The sequence below is a fragment of the Elephantulus edwardii genome, unplaced genomic scaffold (genome assembly GCF_000299155.1).
Source record: "Elephantulus edwardii isolate Elephantulus edwardi_28Jun2011 unplaced genomic scaffold, EleEdw1.0 scaffold00192, whole genome shotgun sequence".
In the NCBI taxonomy this organism is placed as follows: Eukaryota; Metazoa; Chordata; class Mammalia; order Macroscelidea; family Macroscelididae; genus Elephantulus; species Elephantulus edwardii.
In genome coordinates, this window is record NW_006399942.1 from 3795287 (window position 1) to 3812333 (window position 17047).

Here is a 17047-nt window from a genome sequence, read left to right on the forward strand (position 1 = left end):
CAACTCAATGGCACATAACAACAGCAACATTTCTCATTTATCCTACTATTTTCACAGTAGTAGTCTTATGCAGTATTTGTTCTTTTGCTACTGACTTATTTAATTCATTGTAAACACCCTGTATACTTTCTCATGTTGAATAATGTTTTATGAATACTTCTCTGTTCTTCAGTGCTGTATAGTATTCTATAGCTTCTGTATTTAATGAAACCATCTATTAGTCTTTGATGACTAAGAAATGGAATTGGAAATAATACAGGTGGTTTTGCTCGTGGAGAAGGCTTCTAACTTCTCAGTGTCCTTTTCTGTGATCAAACTGACTGCAGTTCATTGTGACCTTGTGAAAAACAGATCTGAACCTTGCCTTATATTGCACATTCCTCAAGACTTCTGCCATACTTGAGCCCTTTGTTATAGGCACAGTGTGCCCATTGTTACGGTCCATCAGTTTTATCTTGTTGAGGGTCTTCTTTTTTTTTCTCCTGATCTTCCATGCTGCCCTTCATGTTTTATTCCAAGGACTGGTCCTTCCTGATAACATGATCAAAGTAGATGAGACAGAGTTTTAATCTCTTTGTGTCCAAGGTGCAACCTGGCCATTTTTCCTTTAAGACAGAATTGTTTGTCCTTTTGGCCACCCTTGAGATAACACATATTCGTTGTCAACATTGTGATTCCATGGCACAAATTTTTCTTCATGGATCGTTATTATCTGTCCAGCTTTCAGGTACATAGTTTGCATCAGATGCACCTTACTCTTTAAACTGAGATTATTAGTCTCTAGCACTTTGGAGCAATCGTTGACAGCCAATTTTCCCAGTGCATCCTGTTGTTAGATTTTTTTGCTGCTACTTTGATGAGTGTTCATGTGGATCCATGTAAAATAAAATAGTTGATTATAGATGAAGATAGATCATTATCTACCTGTTGATCGGGTTAAGTGAAGATTTTAATTTTCTTGATATTGACATGTAATCCATATTGAAGGCTATAGTCTTTTTATCTTCTGCAGTGAGGGCTTTAATTCTTCACTTTTTTTGAAGTAAGACTGTCATCTGCAGGTTGTTGGTGAGTTTTTCTCGATTTCTGACCTCAACGTTTTCTTCATATGGTCCAACTTCTCAAATTATTTGCTTAGGTTACAGGTAACTTAGGTGTGGAGAAAAGATAATACTCTGACACAACATAGTTTTCCTGATTTTAAAACATGCAGTGTTCCCTGGTTCTGTTCAGAAAAATGCTTCTTGTTCTTTATAGAGGTTTTAAATGACCAATGTTAAGTGTTCTGGGACTCTTTCTCAGTGTTATCATTGATTATGCAAAGGCGTTTGACTGTGTGGATCATAACAAACTGTGGCTGACTCTGAGAAGAATGCGAATCCCAGAACATTCAATCGTGCTAATGCGCAACCTATACTTGGACTAAGAGTCAGTTGTCAGAACAGAGCAGGGTAACACTGCATGGTTGAAAATTGGGAAGGGTGTACGCCAGGGATGTGTCCTATCTCATACCTTTTCTGTATGCAGAGCAGATTATCTGGGAGGCTGGGCTCTATGAGGAGAATTGTGGAATCAGGATTGGTGGAAGATCTATTAACAGTCTGCGTTATGCAGATGATACACCCCTGCTTGCTGAAACTGAGGAGGACCTCATGCACTTGCTGCAGAGGGTCAAGGATTGCAGCCTTCAGTATGGACTGAGGCTCAATGTCAAGAAGACAAAGATTCTCACCACTGGACCAATTGGTAGCATCAGGATGGACGGTGAAGAGATTGAGATTGCTCACGGCTTCAGTTTGCTCGGCTCCACGGTCAACACTCTTGGCACCAGCAGCCAGGAAATAAAAAAAAAACACGTATCGCAATGGGAAAGTCTGCTGTTAATGACCTCTCTAAAATGCTCAAGAACAACGGTGTCTCTCTGGAGACTAAGGTGCGCCTGATAAAGGCCATGGTCTTTGCAATCACTTGTTATACATCAGAGAGTTGGACAATGACTAGGGAGGACGGAAGGAGAGTTGATGCCTTTGAGCTGTGGTGCTGGAGAAGAGTACTGAATGTATCATAGACTGCCAAGAAAACAAACAAATTCATCCTGGAGAGGGTTAAACCAAGCTACTCCTTGGAGGCAAGGATTCTGGGGCTTCGTCTGACATACTTTGGGCACATTGCAAGGAGGGACAGGTCCTTGGAGAGGAATATCGTCCTTGGGAGGGTGGAGGGACGGCGCAAGAGGGGAAGACCCTCTATGAGATGGATTGATGCAGTGACTGGGATAATTGGGATGGGAGTGTCAGAGACAGTTCGATTGGCACAGGATAGAGCAGGGTTTAGGGCTGTTGTATATAGGGTTGCTATGAGTCACAAATGACTCGACGGCACATAACAGCAAACAACATCTGTATTATAAGGGTAAAATAAACTATATAATAATTGAAAGATTTAAAGTGATGTCTTGCACAGTGTAACTGTTAAAATAGGTTAGCTATTGCACCACTCACTCATTGACCTCACATTGGAACCAACTCATAACTGACCTTCCCTTGGGTTTCCAAGATTGTAAACCACAAGGGATGAGATTTCTTTCTTTCATGAATCCTAGAGTTGATTGAGAGCACTAGAAAAGTTATATCTTTGGGTTAACAACACAATTTCCGACTTATTCTCCCCCCCCCATTTTTGTATTATATCTGTAAATTTCTTGAGGACTGGAGTTGTATTGTAAATATATTTGGTATTCATTGAACAAGCTGACCCTCAGGCTGCCTTTTCAGAGAGATACTTGCTTGGGAGGAGATTGCCCATCTTCTTTCCAGGGAGCATTTGAATGGTGAATTTGAACCATGTGCCTTCAGGATTGTAGTGCAGCTTCTTGCCATAGGCCCCTAGAGAAACCTAGTTCAACAATTGCAAAGTGTATATATTGCCATTGTTGTTATGTGCTTTTTAATCATCTGTGACTCATAGCAACTCTGTGCACAGTAGCTCTGAACCCTGCCCTGTCCTGAGCCAGGCTCACCGTCCAGCACACCTACCCCCGTTACCTCAGTTACTGCATCATTCCATCTCATTCAGGATCTTCTGCTCCTACACTGTATATAGCATACATTGAAAACTAGTAAATACTAAGTTACCCAATGGGAGTGTAGAACTATATTTCAGTTTGCTAAGCTTTTATTGTTGTTCTGTGCTGATGAGTCAGAACTAACCCATAGCTGATGCTCTAGTGGGTTTTCAGAGGCAGAGAACATCGCATAGGAGGAGATTGCCCATCCTTCTCCAGTGGAGCATCTGCTGGATTGATACTGCTTGTCTTTGGGATTGCAGCACAGCTTCTAACCACTAGGCCACCAGACCTTTCTTATTTCAGTCATTTCTAGTATTTATCGTTTATTTAAATTATTTCTTAGTTCTAGGATATTTATTTTCATAATACCATGTGGTTATCTGATATATTTTTAAAAATAACTAGAAAAAAAAGCAGAGAAAACCTTTTCGAGCAGTTGAGACAAAATAGATACTTTTCATTCTTTCATTGCACTTATGTGTGAGTGCAACTACACTGTGTGTAAGGTAGGTGATATGAGTGATTTAGGTAAGGGCAAAATAGATGATTCACTTAGGTACAAAATAGTACGGTGATGAATAAAACATAAAGCTAATGATATTAAGAGTCTGGATAGTGCGGATTTGAAGTTGTGAGGAGGGAGATATTGCTTCTAGCAGAACAAAGGAGCTGGCCAAAGAGACCAATCTTTTATTTGTGGTTTATACAGTATTGCATAACTACTCTGTTTTGGTTGCTGTGCCGCTAATATGAATATGGATTAATGGGAAGAATAGATAAGGACCATTTCCTAAATAGATATTTCCTTAATGCTTCTTTCAGCGTCCTTAATGCTTCCTTTTACAAATGGTTGTGCTTTCATGGACTTGAAAATATCTGTAGCTTATTCAGTTATATTTAATCAATTTAACTATGCATAAGAAACTCTAGTAGCAAAGGACGTTTCATAATGCACTGTTATCTAAAAGACATCAGTGGTTCAAATCCACCAGCTGCTTCATGGGAGAAAGCTGGGTGGTCTCCTCCTCTCAAGACATAAGGCCTCAGAAACCTGATTGAGGGTCCTTGTGAGTCAGGAGTGACTGGACATCAATGGGTTTGATTGGTTTATTCTGTGCTCGGTACTGTGCTAATCTTGAAAGAGGGTACATAAAAACTAGACTTGGTGATTGAGCTGGAGGGAGAAACCATATCCTGCAAAAGCTAGATAATATGAGCAGGCTGTGTATGAGTTTAAGTAGTGCTGGTGGCCTCGGGGCTAGGACATTGGTCTACCAACCATAGGGCAAGTGATTTAAATTCACCACTGCTGTACAGGAAAAAGATGGACAGCCTTGTCTTGTATGATTTGTAAATTCTGAAACTGGGCTGAACCATCAACTATGACTTGGTTCTGACTTAGTGGCAATGTGTTAGTTATTTAGTATGTTGGTTTAGAAAGAAAAGTCTTAAATTCATTTCCAGAAATCAGCTTTTGAAATACCATGTGGAATTTTTCTTTGACATATATGGAGTCACCTAGACTGCCACTGGTAAGTTACAGTATTTTAGATAATACCTAAAAAACCCTCCCATTAGATCACTGTGATTTGAATAAGGGAAGGGCCATTTTGCTATGAATAGTTAGGTTAAGATACTAGAAAAGACAGAGTTTCAACAGAGACTTGGAAATAAGAGAGTATGGGTAATATTATAGAAAAGAATAATAAGAATGTGAAAATGAACAGATGTGTTCTCCTGCTGGTGAGAGTTTTGAGTGAAAGAAGAAGAAGCTGTGCTGCAGTCTCAGAGGCATGCAGTTTGACTACATCAGCTGCTCTATAGGAGAGAGATGAGCAACTTTCTGTGCAGTGTACTGCTGCTGAAAAACCTACCGGAGAGACAGCTGTGGGTCACTTCTGACTCCACAACACACCACCACCACCACCACCACAACATCAAAATGGAAAGCAAGGTTGGGTATCTCTAGTGGGGCCAGAAGATGCAACACACACACACACACACACACACACACACGCGCGCACACACACACACACACACACACGTACACATACACATGTACAGAGAATATTTCATCTCGTGCTATCTCTTATTGATGGGAAGTCGCTGTCTGGACAATGTCTGAGTTCAAGTTTAGGCTCAGCAGGATGGAACGTGATGACGTGTGGATGATGTCTGCTGTGGCTGCTAGGAGGTGAGAGTGAAGTAAGCAGAACCATTGTCCACATATATGCATCCTTCTTGTGGAGAGTGGGGACCGAGAGCACTGATCACCCCCTCACTCCTACACAGTACCGTTTTGGCATTATGCAGGTGGACACTGGTCAGAAAGAACATTAACTACACTGAAGTCAAACCACCTGTATCCCTCCCTGGATTTCTACAACTTCTTAAAAAAAACAAATCAAGCCAAAGTACATTCTCATCAGAGGAAAGAAATTTTAAAAAGTAAATAAAATCTAAGATTAGAGGTTTATTTTAGCTTTGATCTGTAGGCCTCATGCTTGGCCAAGGATGTTTAGATTATAATTTGCCTGTTACTTAATCTCTCTCACTTTCTTTTATTTTTTGTTAATATCCTCTTTATGATGAAACTTGTTCTTATCATAATGTAGTCATATTAAATGCCAGTTTTATTTTTTAATCCACCAGGTATTAAGATAAGGCTACAGGGTTGTCATTCTTTCTGTTTGCTGTTGTCTACTTCCCTAAATGCATGTACACCTTTTTCATTCTCCTCTCGGAAGGCACTTAATTTTCTAAAGTCGAATATACCATGATGTTTCTCCTTTTCTCTCTTTAACAAAACTGTGTCTTAAAACCATATCTGTGACTTTCCTTTCTTCAGAGCTAGATTTTGTTAATAAGGTGGGTCAGTTTCTGTCTCCTTTAAATGCTGCGTTGTCATAATACTTGTTATCATTAATTTTTCAGATGAGGAAATAAACAATGAGAGGTTAATTATCTTGTTTCTGGTAACAGAGCTAGTTAGTCAGGATTCACAGGCTGCCTGGATCCAAAGTTTATATTCTCAATCTTGACGATATCTCTTATATTTAGCTCATTTTACGACGTTTCCTGCTGTGTTCTGCATAGGCCTCCTATAAAATGGAACTCATTCCTTTGTACCTTACAACAACAGCCATTTGTTTGCAAATGATGGGAAAAGAAATTTAAGAAGTGACGAGGAAAATAAATTCATGTTGGAGACCCACACCTTTCACATCCATTTTTGTCAAAATGATGTTAGCAGTTAAGAAATACATTTACTGGCCACAGAGGATGTTTCTACCATGTTAAAGAATGATACCAAATTGTTACTTCCATTTCTTAGGAATGTTGAGTGGAGTAGCTAAAGAAAGAAACTTCCTAGAATAATACACTAACTTATGACGTAAAATTTTATTCAGAGTTTATTGTGATAACCTGCCTTTCAGGGATCTATATTTAATAAATAGCAAAACAATGAATGCTTTCAATGTGGTTCTTGAGAATAAGACCTGGGTGTAAAAGTCCCTTCTTTTTCCATTCCATTTTTTAGAAATTACATTAAGCTGGAGAAACATTAATTAGCTGTGGGTACAAAACACATCACATCTTTACACTTTGCTGTACACTTTTAAATTGACAACTTTGCTTAGAAACACACATAGCCGTCATTTGTGGCAACGTGTTAAAATAGGCAAAAAGTTGGCTACCCCCTTGACTTTTTCACCTTATAGTTTGATGACAGTTATCTTGATGTTGAGTGCTAATGGGAAGCAAAACAAGTTAGTGTTTGTAGTTTCAGAACCACTTGTCAATAAGCTCTTAGCTTCTAGAATCCACCAATCCACTAGCTCCAATCCACTAGCATCTTCTTGGAAGAAAGATGTGGCAGTCTGCTTCCATAAATAACAGTTTATTACTGTTTGTTGGCTTAACCTCTGCAAACATGCAATTAAACAATACACATGGTAAGAACAGATATTTTTTTGTTAAATTATTTGCTTTCTCTTCAGAGCTTGAGATGGATTGACTCAGTGATTAGGGTAATGGGGATAGTTGTGTCAGAGATGATGAAATTGGCTCATTCAGAGGTGTTGTACATAGGAACATAGGGAGTCAGAGTCAACTCAGCAGTGTATAACCATAATAACAACAATGACGAGTTATGCAAAAGTCAAAGGAAGAAAATAGAAGCCTGGCTATAAACTGTATGGAATTGAAAAGATTTATATACTGTCTCGGTAGGAGTGGCATCCACTTCCTAAATAACTTGGCCTCCAGAAACTCTGTGAACTTTGATAAATGTGGATAGTTATAGAGGGGCTTCAGGCCTTTTGTTCATAGGGTCACTATGAGTCGTGCTTGACTTGAAGGCAAACACCACCATCAGAAACATGATTGCAGAACCTGAAATTGTGCAAAATAATGCTGATAAACAATGAGAAAATACATTGCTTCATGGTCTTTAAGACTTTTGTAAAATTTAAAAAAATCTCTCTTCCTGTTGGCTATATAAAATACCACAAAAACTCACTGCTATTAAGTTGGTTCTGACAACCATCTTTTGTCTGTTTTCTGAGGCTATAAATCTCAACAGGTAGAGACTGCTGTCTTTCTGTTTCACAGTAGCTGGTAGATTCAAACCACAGAGATGCTTAGCCTTTTGGTTAGTAGAACAACATGGTTGTGGACTATGGCACCAGAGTATAGAAAAATGGGGAGAAAAAGGCTAATTTTTTTTAGTTTACTATAATTTAAAATATTGGAAATACTGAGAATTAAAGTGGCTTAGAAATATTAATTTACAGTGTGAAACAAATACCTTTTTCTTTTTTTTTTAAAATTGCATATACTTGTGTGAATTGTTATATTCTTGTTTGATGTTGTCCAGTTCGTTCTGCATGTAGCAACTCTGTGTATAGAATAACCCCTCTTACTGTGCCAGTCTATATCATCCATGGTCGTCTTCTCCTACTCTGTCTTTCCACCCTTCTAAACATCCTTTCTTCAAGGACTGGCAGCATGCCCACAGTACATGTGATGACGCTTCAGAATTCTTGCTTCCAAGTAGCAACTTGGTTTCACCCTCTCCAGGGCCATTAATGGTAGTACCACTGTGTTAATCTGTCTCCTTTAGAGACTTCCAGGTTTTTGTTGATCATCTTTTCCACACATGATGTCCTTCTCCAGGAGCCGATTCCTCCTGATAATACATCTAAAATATGTGAGACAAAGCACTATTATTTTTTAAAGTTAACATGAGCTTCCAGCATTTTACTCTTTACTGTCCAGTGTTATGAAATGCCTCCTAGGGTTTCTTTAATGTGAACTTCTCTGGTAATGTCTCGTATATTGGGAAACCTTTGTCTTTTAGTACAGCTGTTTTCCTCATATTGGTAAGTTTGCTCTGTGTGAGTTTCTGTGGGTGTAAAGCTGGAATCTCTCAAATGTTTCATATATATCTCCATTTATATTCAGTTTACATTTCACTTTCAGTGGTATGATTTTTTTGTTTCTTTGCTGCACTTTCATCTCTGTTGGCTTATTTCCTATTTTGCCTGTTCATTTTTGTAAAATACTGTGTTTTCTTATTACTGAGAGATAAGGAGGTAACACATCTACTTGCTTTGCTGTCTGTGTTAACTGAATAAAGAATGTGCAATGAGCAGTCATCGACGGTCTTTGAAGAAGTTCTGTGATTAGTCACTGACCATGATTGTTACTGTTGTACATACTGTTGACCCAGCTTCAGCTCATGGTGACTGTGTGTGTAACAGAACAGACATGGCCTCACATACTATGTTGGACTCTATTGTTTCTGCCATTGTGGATCCATCACATTGAGAGTCTTCCTTTCATGTTGACACTTTCCTTCTCCAAACATGATGTCATTCTCTTGGGATGAATCCCTCCCTAGAAAATGTCCAAAGGAAGCTAAAGAAAGCCTCATAGCTGTTCATAGCCTCATAGCACTACAATTTACATGCTTTGGTTCTTTCCAGTTCTTGTTTAACTATTCAGCTGTCATAGGCTTGTGAGGCTATTAAATAGGCCTTGACTTGGGTCAGGAATACCTTAGTAATCAAACAAGCATCTTAAGGAGGTAATTAGAGAAATTTTTGTAGTGATTCATACACTGAAAACCTATCAGTGATACTGGTTCTTAATGGAAGTACTCAGAGTTAACATACCATGGTAACTGAAACTTAAACTGTGTTATTGGGGTGCTGTTGCTATTTAATTACATGGAGGTGACTGAAAGATGTACATATTAGAACTGGAAAAAAAGAAGGACTCTTTGTGTGTGTGTGTGTATAAACATGTATATATGTTTTTCTTTACCACAGTGGGGATCACTGTATGCAACTTTATACAATTTTTGTGGTTTTATTTTTTTCATTTTGTATTACTTGGAGTACATGAAAAAAATAGAAATCTAGACCTGCTAGAGGGTCAGCTGTGGGTTGTTTCTCACTCTCTGGCACACAAGAAGAACAAGAACAAGAACAAGAACAAGAACAAGAATTTATTTAGATGAATCCATGTTAATTTTTTGATGATACTCTTATGTGCTATCAAGTCAGAACAGACTTAACGTTGACCCTTGAGTGAATTTTCAGAGGCTGTAAATCCGTTTTTAAGGGGGGGGGGAGATTATAACCCATGACATGGGGGAAATTTTAGTTAATTTTTTATTACATGATTTTCAGGAGGTAGGGTCAAAAGGAGCTAGTAGGGCATTTAATTATGTGCTGGAGTGTGTTGGACATTTTTTCTTTTTTTAAACTTAGGTGTACAATATTTTACTTGGGCTTGTTTTTCATGTGCATTGAGGTATGACTAAACATTTTTGGGTTGTGCCATTATGTAAAGAAGCGACCTGGTCTTGTTAAATATTCCTTCATCAACTTTGTAGTTAGCCAGTTTTGGGCGTAAGGAGCCTGCAAATCATAGGCATTAGGCATTGGACACGGTGAGCGTGGGTGGGAGGTGGAGGCCCCGGGGAAACTCAGGATTGGGGTGCTCCACTGCCCACTCCCACTGCTCTAGGACAAAGTGATTGGTTCAGACTGGTTTTCGTTCAGATAATTTGGATGGGTCATGAGTTGGGAAGGAAAGAAAGTCCTGTGATTGGACCTCAGCTCATCTGAGGACTAAAGGTTCTTTGTCACACACCACACAGACCTGGAGCGCTGTCCTGAGGAGCGGTACAGAGCTGAGATACAGTTTAGAACCAAAAGAATAGAGACGAGTTTTTTATTTCTTTTCACCTTTTCGTTGGGGCTCAGCAGACTCAGAAGGGAAGATGTCCACTGAAAATGTGGAAGGGAAGGCCAACAGCCTGGCTGAGGGAGGAAAAGCCCGGAGCTACACTGTTCTCAGAGTTGTCCAGCCTGTGTTTAACCACAGTATTTTCACTTCTGCAGTCTCCCCCGCAGCAGAACGCATTCGATTCATCTTGGGAGAGGAGGATGACAGCCCCGCACCCCCCCAGCTCTTCACCGAGTTGGACGAACTGCTGTCTGTGGATGGGCAGGAGATGGAGTGGAAGGAGACAGCGAGGTGAGGCTGGATGGATTGTGTGTGGTTCTGATCTGAGGAAACAAGTGCTGGGCATGAAAGTTGCATCTGCGAGCGCCTTTCTCTAGCCTTTCCTCTTTGAATAGCATGGTGTTGGCCAGAATAAGGACAAAAAGAATTCTATTTCTTTTAGTCGGTTACATTAGTATGGATGCAGGCACCCTTTACTTCACTGCTGGAGCACTGTTTCATTGATTGGTGTTCATATTTGGCCCTTTATAGGAAATCAGAATAAAACTTCCCTTAATACACCATTTAAAAGTAAATAGCAAACTATTTTAAAAGTAAAATTAAGCTTTTAAAATAAAATACACTTTTCTTAAAATTGCTTATTTGTTTAAAAGAAAATAGTTTGAAGAGTTAATTAATTTAAACACCTAACCACAGCCTGATGATCTGTTACCATACTTTCAATACATTGAAATCTTTCTTAACTAACTACTGCTTTTCTGCTAGAAGAAAATTACAAAGACAGTGCTGATTAGGGTAAAGTTAGTGTTATTTCAACCTGTTATGTTTGAGATATCTAGCTAAAATCAAGTAGAGAATTCACCTGAGTGTGGAGTTTAGAGACCCCAGGTTCACGTAGATAATCTGTCACTTGTAAGTTTCATGACACCGAGTTTCTTAGTTTTGGTTTTATATTCAGGTATGAATAGGTAATAATGCTTTATAAAAATATATGTAAATACAATGTTATAGCACCCATGTATTTATATAAACTCTTGATAATGCATCTGTGTGTGTGTGTGTGTGTATGTATATATATATATATATATATAGTTAAATATTGAAATGTCTTTTGAATTGTGAAGCACTACAGAACTATCGAAGGAACTCTTCTGGCATAGTGTATTATGTATTGTCCTGCTAACCAGAAGGCTGGGGGTTTAAGTCACTGTATGCTCCTCAGGAGAAAGATGAGCAGTCTTCGTGTAAAGATTTGTTATTGTTAGGTGCCCATGGGTTGATGCCAGCTCACAGCAGACCTTTGATTTTCAGCCTTAGAAATCTGATAGAAGGTTGTTATGTTTGGGAAACAAGGTTTTTTTTGAGTATACGACTTTCTAAGGTTTTATTAATCTCATAAAACAGATTTTATATAGAAGGAAATCATGTTCGGAAGGGTGGAGAGACAGTACAGGAGAGGAAGACCCTGGATGAGATGGATTGATACAGTAATGGGAACCGTAGGGGTAGTTGGAGTCAGTGAGACTGGCTCAGGACAGGGCAGGCTTCAGAGCTGTTGTACACAGTGTCGCTATAAGTCACATGCAACTGCATGATACATAACAATAACAACAACAGCATATTTACACACACAACACTCACATACATATACCTGTATATATATTTTGGTGTATGCATATCATCTCGAAAACAAAACTATCTGAAGATGAAGTTTTCTCCTATGACATGTACTAAGTGCAATATGAAGACTAATGAAACTGTGATGTCATTGTCATCTTTATATGGAGATTTCAGTGTATTTAAAACAGTAGTTTTAGCATTAAGGAATGTTAACATTGAAGTCTTCTCTAAAATAATGCAAATAATTCAACCAACATTTTTTTATGTAGAATTTATATCAGTATTTTTTGAATGCATACTGTATATTTTAGGCACTGGGAATACAGTAATCAACAGAAGAAGCTCAAATATACATGGTTGTATTCTGTTGAAAAGTTTGGAGTGAGTTCAGTACAATGTCTTAAAATCCAAGAAATGAGTCAAACCAAATCATTATCTCAGCTTTGGGCTTATTAAAAATAAAGGAAAGTTCAGGTTTTCACCTGTAGTTATGTTGTTGTTGTTGTTGTTATGTGCTGTTGAGTCACTTGCGACTCATAGCGACCCTATGTACAACAGCCCTAAACTCTGCTCTGTCCTGTGCCAATCGCACTGTCTCTGACACTCCCATCCTGATTATCCCAGTCATTGAATCAATCCACCCCATAGAGGGCCTTCCCCTCCTGCGCTGTCCCTCCACCCTCCCAAGCATGTTGCCCTTCTCCAAGGACCGGTCTCTCCTCACAACATGCCCAAAGTATGTTAGACGGAGCCTCAGAATCCTTGCCTCCAAGGAGCCACCCAGTTTAACTCTTTCTAGGACAAATCTGTTTGTTTTCCTAGCAGTCCATGGTATTCTCAATACTCTTCTCCAGCACCACAGTGCAAAGGCTCAATTCTTCTTCTGTCCTCCTTGGTCATTGTCCAACTCTCTGATGCATAACAAGTGATTGCGAAGACCGTGGCCTGTATCAGATGCACCTTAGTCTCCAGAGAGACACCATTGCTCTTCAGTACTTTGGAGAGGTCCCTAACAGCAGACTTTCCCATGGCAATGTGCCTTTTAATTTCCTGGCTGCTGGTGCCAAGACTGTTGACTGTGGAACCGAGCAAACTAAAGCTGTGTACAATCTCAATTTGGTTTTTTTTTTCTGGTTCTACATAGATAGGTTGTTCTGGAATCAGAAGAAAAGGATTTTTTTATTATGTACAATCAGTACATACAAACAAGCTATGCAGAATGAATGCCTTACTAATTTTTTCTACTCAATTCTATTCAATTTTAAAACATAAATAAAAACTTAATTTTTGAGATGTAACCTTAAGAGCTTAATGTATTAAACCATTTATGGTATATATACCAGATCTCATATTTATGTCCACCAATTCTTCTTCAGGTTCATTGACATTTTTTTTAAGTACTTAGATATATTCTTTATAGGTTTGTGCATTCGTACATTTTCCATTCTCACATTCCAAGTGATACCGAGTGCCTTTATTTGTGATTGTTAATAATGGAGACACTTGATAAATTATTTCACCTGATAATAGTGGAGAAGATTTTACTTCTCACTAACATTTTCTAGGGCAGAGCCTTGTGTGAAAACACTTGCTTTTACAAAATTCATTAGAAAACAGGAATCACTCATAACTTCTATAACTTAAACCAAGTCCAAAAAACCCAACAATGTATCTGTATCATTAGTTTTGGATACAAAGTGCTAATCTTTTATTTTTATTTGTTATTCTCTGTTTTATGTACAGACTTCTTCCACAATGAGTGTGCTTGTTTTAACTCTTCTGTGTGATAGTGATACACATTTTCTCAAATTATAACGGCTTTCCATAGCATACTCTGTTTCTTTATCTTTAGTGCTTCTTTTTGAGTTCGTTCTTTACTCTTTGGAGTCTCCTTATACAGTGCAGTCATAATCTCTTAATTTACTGCTCTCAGCACCAGTAACCTGTATAGAGAATGCTCTATAAAGTACACTTTTATTCATAAAGGTTGCTTGTAAAGAAGGCTTCCAAGGCAAAAACTATAACCACTCTCTTCATTTCATTTAATTCTATTATCTTCCCTCTTTCTGAATAATGTTTCTGCTGTTTTTGTGTACTGTAGAGTCGCATCCAACCCATAGTTGACCCTCCAGTGAGTTTTTGGAGGTAATTCATTGCATAGAAGGAGATTCCTTAGCCTTCTCCCACAGATTAGATGGTGGCTTCAAACCATGTTCATCCAGGTTTGCACGCAGCTTTTTGCCACTAGGCCATCAGAGCCATCAGAGCCCTTAGTTTTTGAAGTCCTCTTGGTGTTCTCCTTTACTTTGGTCATAATGTGTTGACTTCCTCCATATTGCATATTGTTTTCCCCTTCACCATTAATACATATGTTCTGTCTAGTTCCCACAGATGTAATCAGTCTGATTCCTGTGCAGGCCATCGAATGAGGTCCATGAGTGTAGTCACTATTTGCGTTTCTTATGAAAGGTATTTGCACTGAATAAATAATTGATTGTACCCAATTCTATTATTCTGTCTTTAGCCTCATTTCTGTCACCATGTCCATGCATGCTTCCCAACTACTGAGGCTTCCTCCCTATTCCCAACTTTTGCATTCCAGTCACACATAGTGCACCTTGATCTAATTTTGATTGAGCAGTTAATAGAAGCCATCTGTTTCCTCCTCTTTGACACTGGTTGTTGGTGCATAAATGTGAATGATAGTAAAATCAACAAGTCTTCCTTGTATGCTTATGAATATTATCCTCTCACAACATGTATTTCAAGATGGATCTAGAAATGATCTTTTTAACTCTGAGCGTGATCCACTTTTCCTCACCTTTTCATTTCCAGCATAGTAATCATATGATTATCTGATTCAAAGTGTCCCATGCCAATCCATTTCACTTTGCTAATGGGTAGTAGGTCAATATTTAAGTGCTCCATTTCTTCCTTAACAATTCCAATTTTCCTACATTGATAATTCTCTCATTCCATGTTCTAGGCACTAGTGTCTGTCTGCAGTTGTTTCTCCTCTTTGTGATTTCCAATATGAAGAAGGCTCAGCTTCCAGTGCCATATCTTATAGTCTGATCTAAATGTGCTGTGTTGTACAGCGGTTTTGAAGTCCTATTATTTCAGGAGTGTATGGCCAGTCCTTTTCCTTAGTCTGCTCAGCTTTAGAGCAGTATGTGACAAACAAACATTATACCCAAAAGAACTAATGAGAGTTCGCAGGCAGCAGATCTGCCTCAAGTGGCAGTACTTAAGGGTTCCATGGGCAGAATGTTGAATGACCCAGGAAGCCTCAAGAGAACATAGAAGGAGTACACAGAATCACTATACCCAAAAGAATTGGCTGACACAGAAGTATTTTATGTAACAGTATATGCTCAAGAGCCAATGGTGATGGAATTTCAAGCTGCTTTCAAGTAATTGGCAAAATACAAGGCCCTAGGAATTTATGGCATACCAGTTGACAGCAAACAGATAGTACCTTTGGTGCACTAACCAGCTTATACCAAGCAATCAGGAGCATAGATAGCTACCTGACCAGTTGACTAGAGGAGATCTATATTTATTTCCATTCCAAAGAAGGGTGACCTGACAGTGTGGAAATTACTTGAACAATATCATTACTATAACATGCAAACAAGAACCTGCTGAAAATTACCCACAAATGACTACATCAAAATGAACCCAAAACAGCCAAGAACTGCCAGATGATCAGGCTGGGTTTAGAAGAGGCTGAGACACTAGGAATATTATAGCCAATGTTAGATAGATCTTAGTGGGAAGCAGAGAGTACCAGAAGAATATATATTTGTGTTTGCTTGACTATATAAAGGGATTTGACTTTGTGGATCACAACAAATCATGGCTAACTTTGAGAAGAATGAGATCTTAGATCACTTGATTGTGCTTATGAGAAACCTACACTTGGACAAGAAGACATTCATCAGAACAGAGCAAGGAAACACTGCATGGTTCAAAATTGGGAAAGATGTGCATCAGGGATGTGTCCTGTCTCCATATCTTTTCAGTCTGTATGTGGAAGAGATCATCCAGGAGGCTGGCCCGTATAAGGAGGAGTGTGGCATCAGGATTGAAGGAAGACTCATCAACAACCTGAATGAAATTGAGGAGGACGTAAGATAGTACTGCAAAAGATCAAGGACTGCAGCCTCCAATATGAATTGAACTTCATCAGCAAGAAAACAAAGATTCTCACCAGGGGCCAATTGGCAGCACCATGATAGATGGAGAAGAGCTTGAGTGTGTTAACAGCTTCAGCTTGCTTGACTTCACAACCAGCACTTTTGTACCAGCAGCTAGGAAATCAGAAGACACATTGCATGAGGAAAAATTGCTGTCAGAGACTTCTCCAGAGTACTGAAGAGCAATGATGTCAATGTAGAGACTAATGTGCATTTGATCCTGGCCATGGTCCTTACAGTTACTTGCTAAGCACCAGAGAGCTGCATAAGACTGGGGATGACAAAAGAATTAATGCTTTTGAGTGGTGGTGCTGGAGAAGAGTATTGAACATGTTGTAAGAGAACAAAAGATCTGTCTGTGAGACATTGAAACCAGGCTGGTTCTTGGAGGCAAGGATTTTGAGGCTCTGTCTCATATACTTTGAGCATGTTGCCAGGGGACCAGACCTCAAAGAGAGACATCATGTTTGGAAGGAAGGATGGACAACAAAGGAGAGGAAGGCCCTGGATAAGATGAATTGACTCAGGGACTAGGGTAATGATGGTGGGGTGTTGGACACAATGAAATTGGCTTGAGATAGAGCAGGGTTCAGAGCGGTTTACATGGGGTTACTGAGTCGTAAGCTACTCAATGGCACATAACAACAGCAAGCTTTCTAGTTAGTAATCTGTCTTCCTTCTCTCTTTTTAAAAAATCCCTGGTAACTATGAAAGATTTTTTTAAAATATGTGTGCAAACCTTTTCATAGTGAGGCCTGGTGATGCAATGTTTAAAGCAGCTTAGCTACCAACCAGAAGTTCAGTGAGTTGAAACCATAATCAATTTTCTAGGAGAAAGATGTGTCAGTCTGCTTCTGAAAGGATTGTTTTTGTTATTTGTGTACAGTCAAGTCCTAACCAA

At 38.9% G+C, this 17047-nt stretch overlaps 1 protein-coding gene across 2 annotated transcripts in view; it reads left to right on the top strand.

Moving 5' to 3' along the window:
- The window catches only part of SLC4A4 (solute carrier family 4 (sodium bicarbonate cotransporter), member 4), a 497732-nt gene that overhangs the window by 137460 nt on the left and 343225 nt on the right, over positions 1-17047 (top strand). For both annotated transcript variants that reach the window (XM_006896827.1, XM_006896828.1), the window contains exon 3: positions 10483-10618. In XM_006896827.1, coding sequence (XP_006896889.1) covers positions 10483-10618 — 136 coding nt within the window. The remainder of the gene's footprint in view (positions 1-10482; positions 10619-17047) is intronic.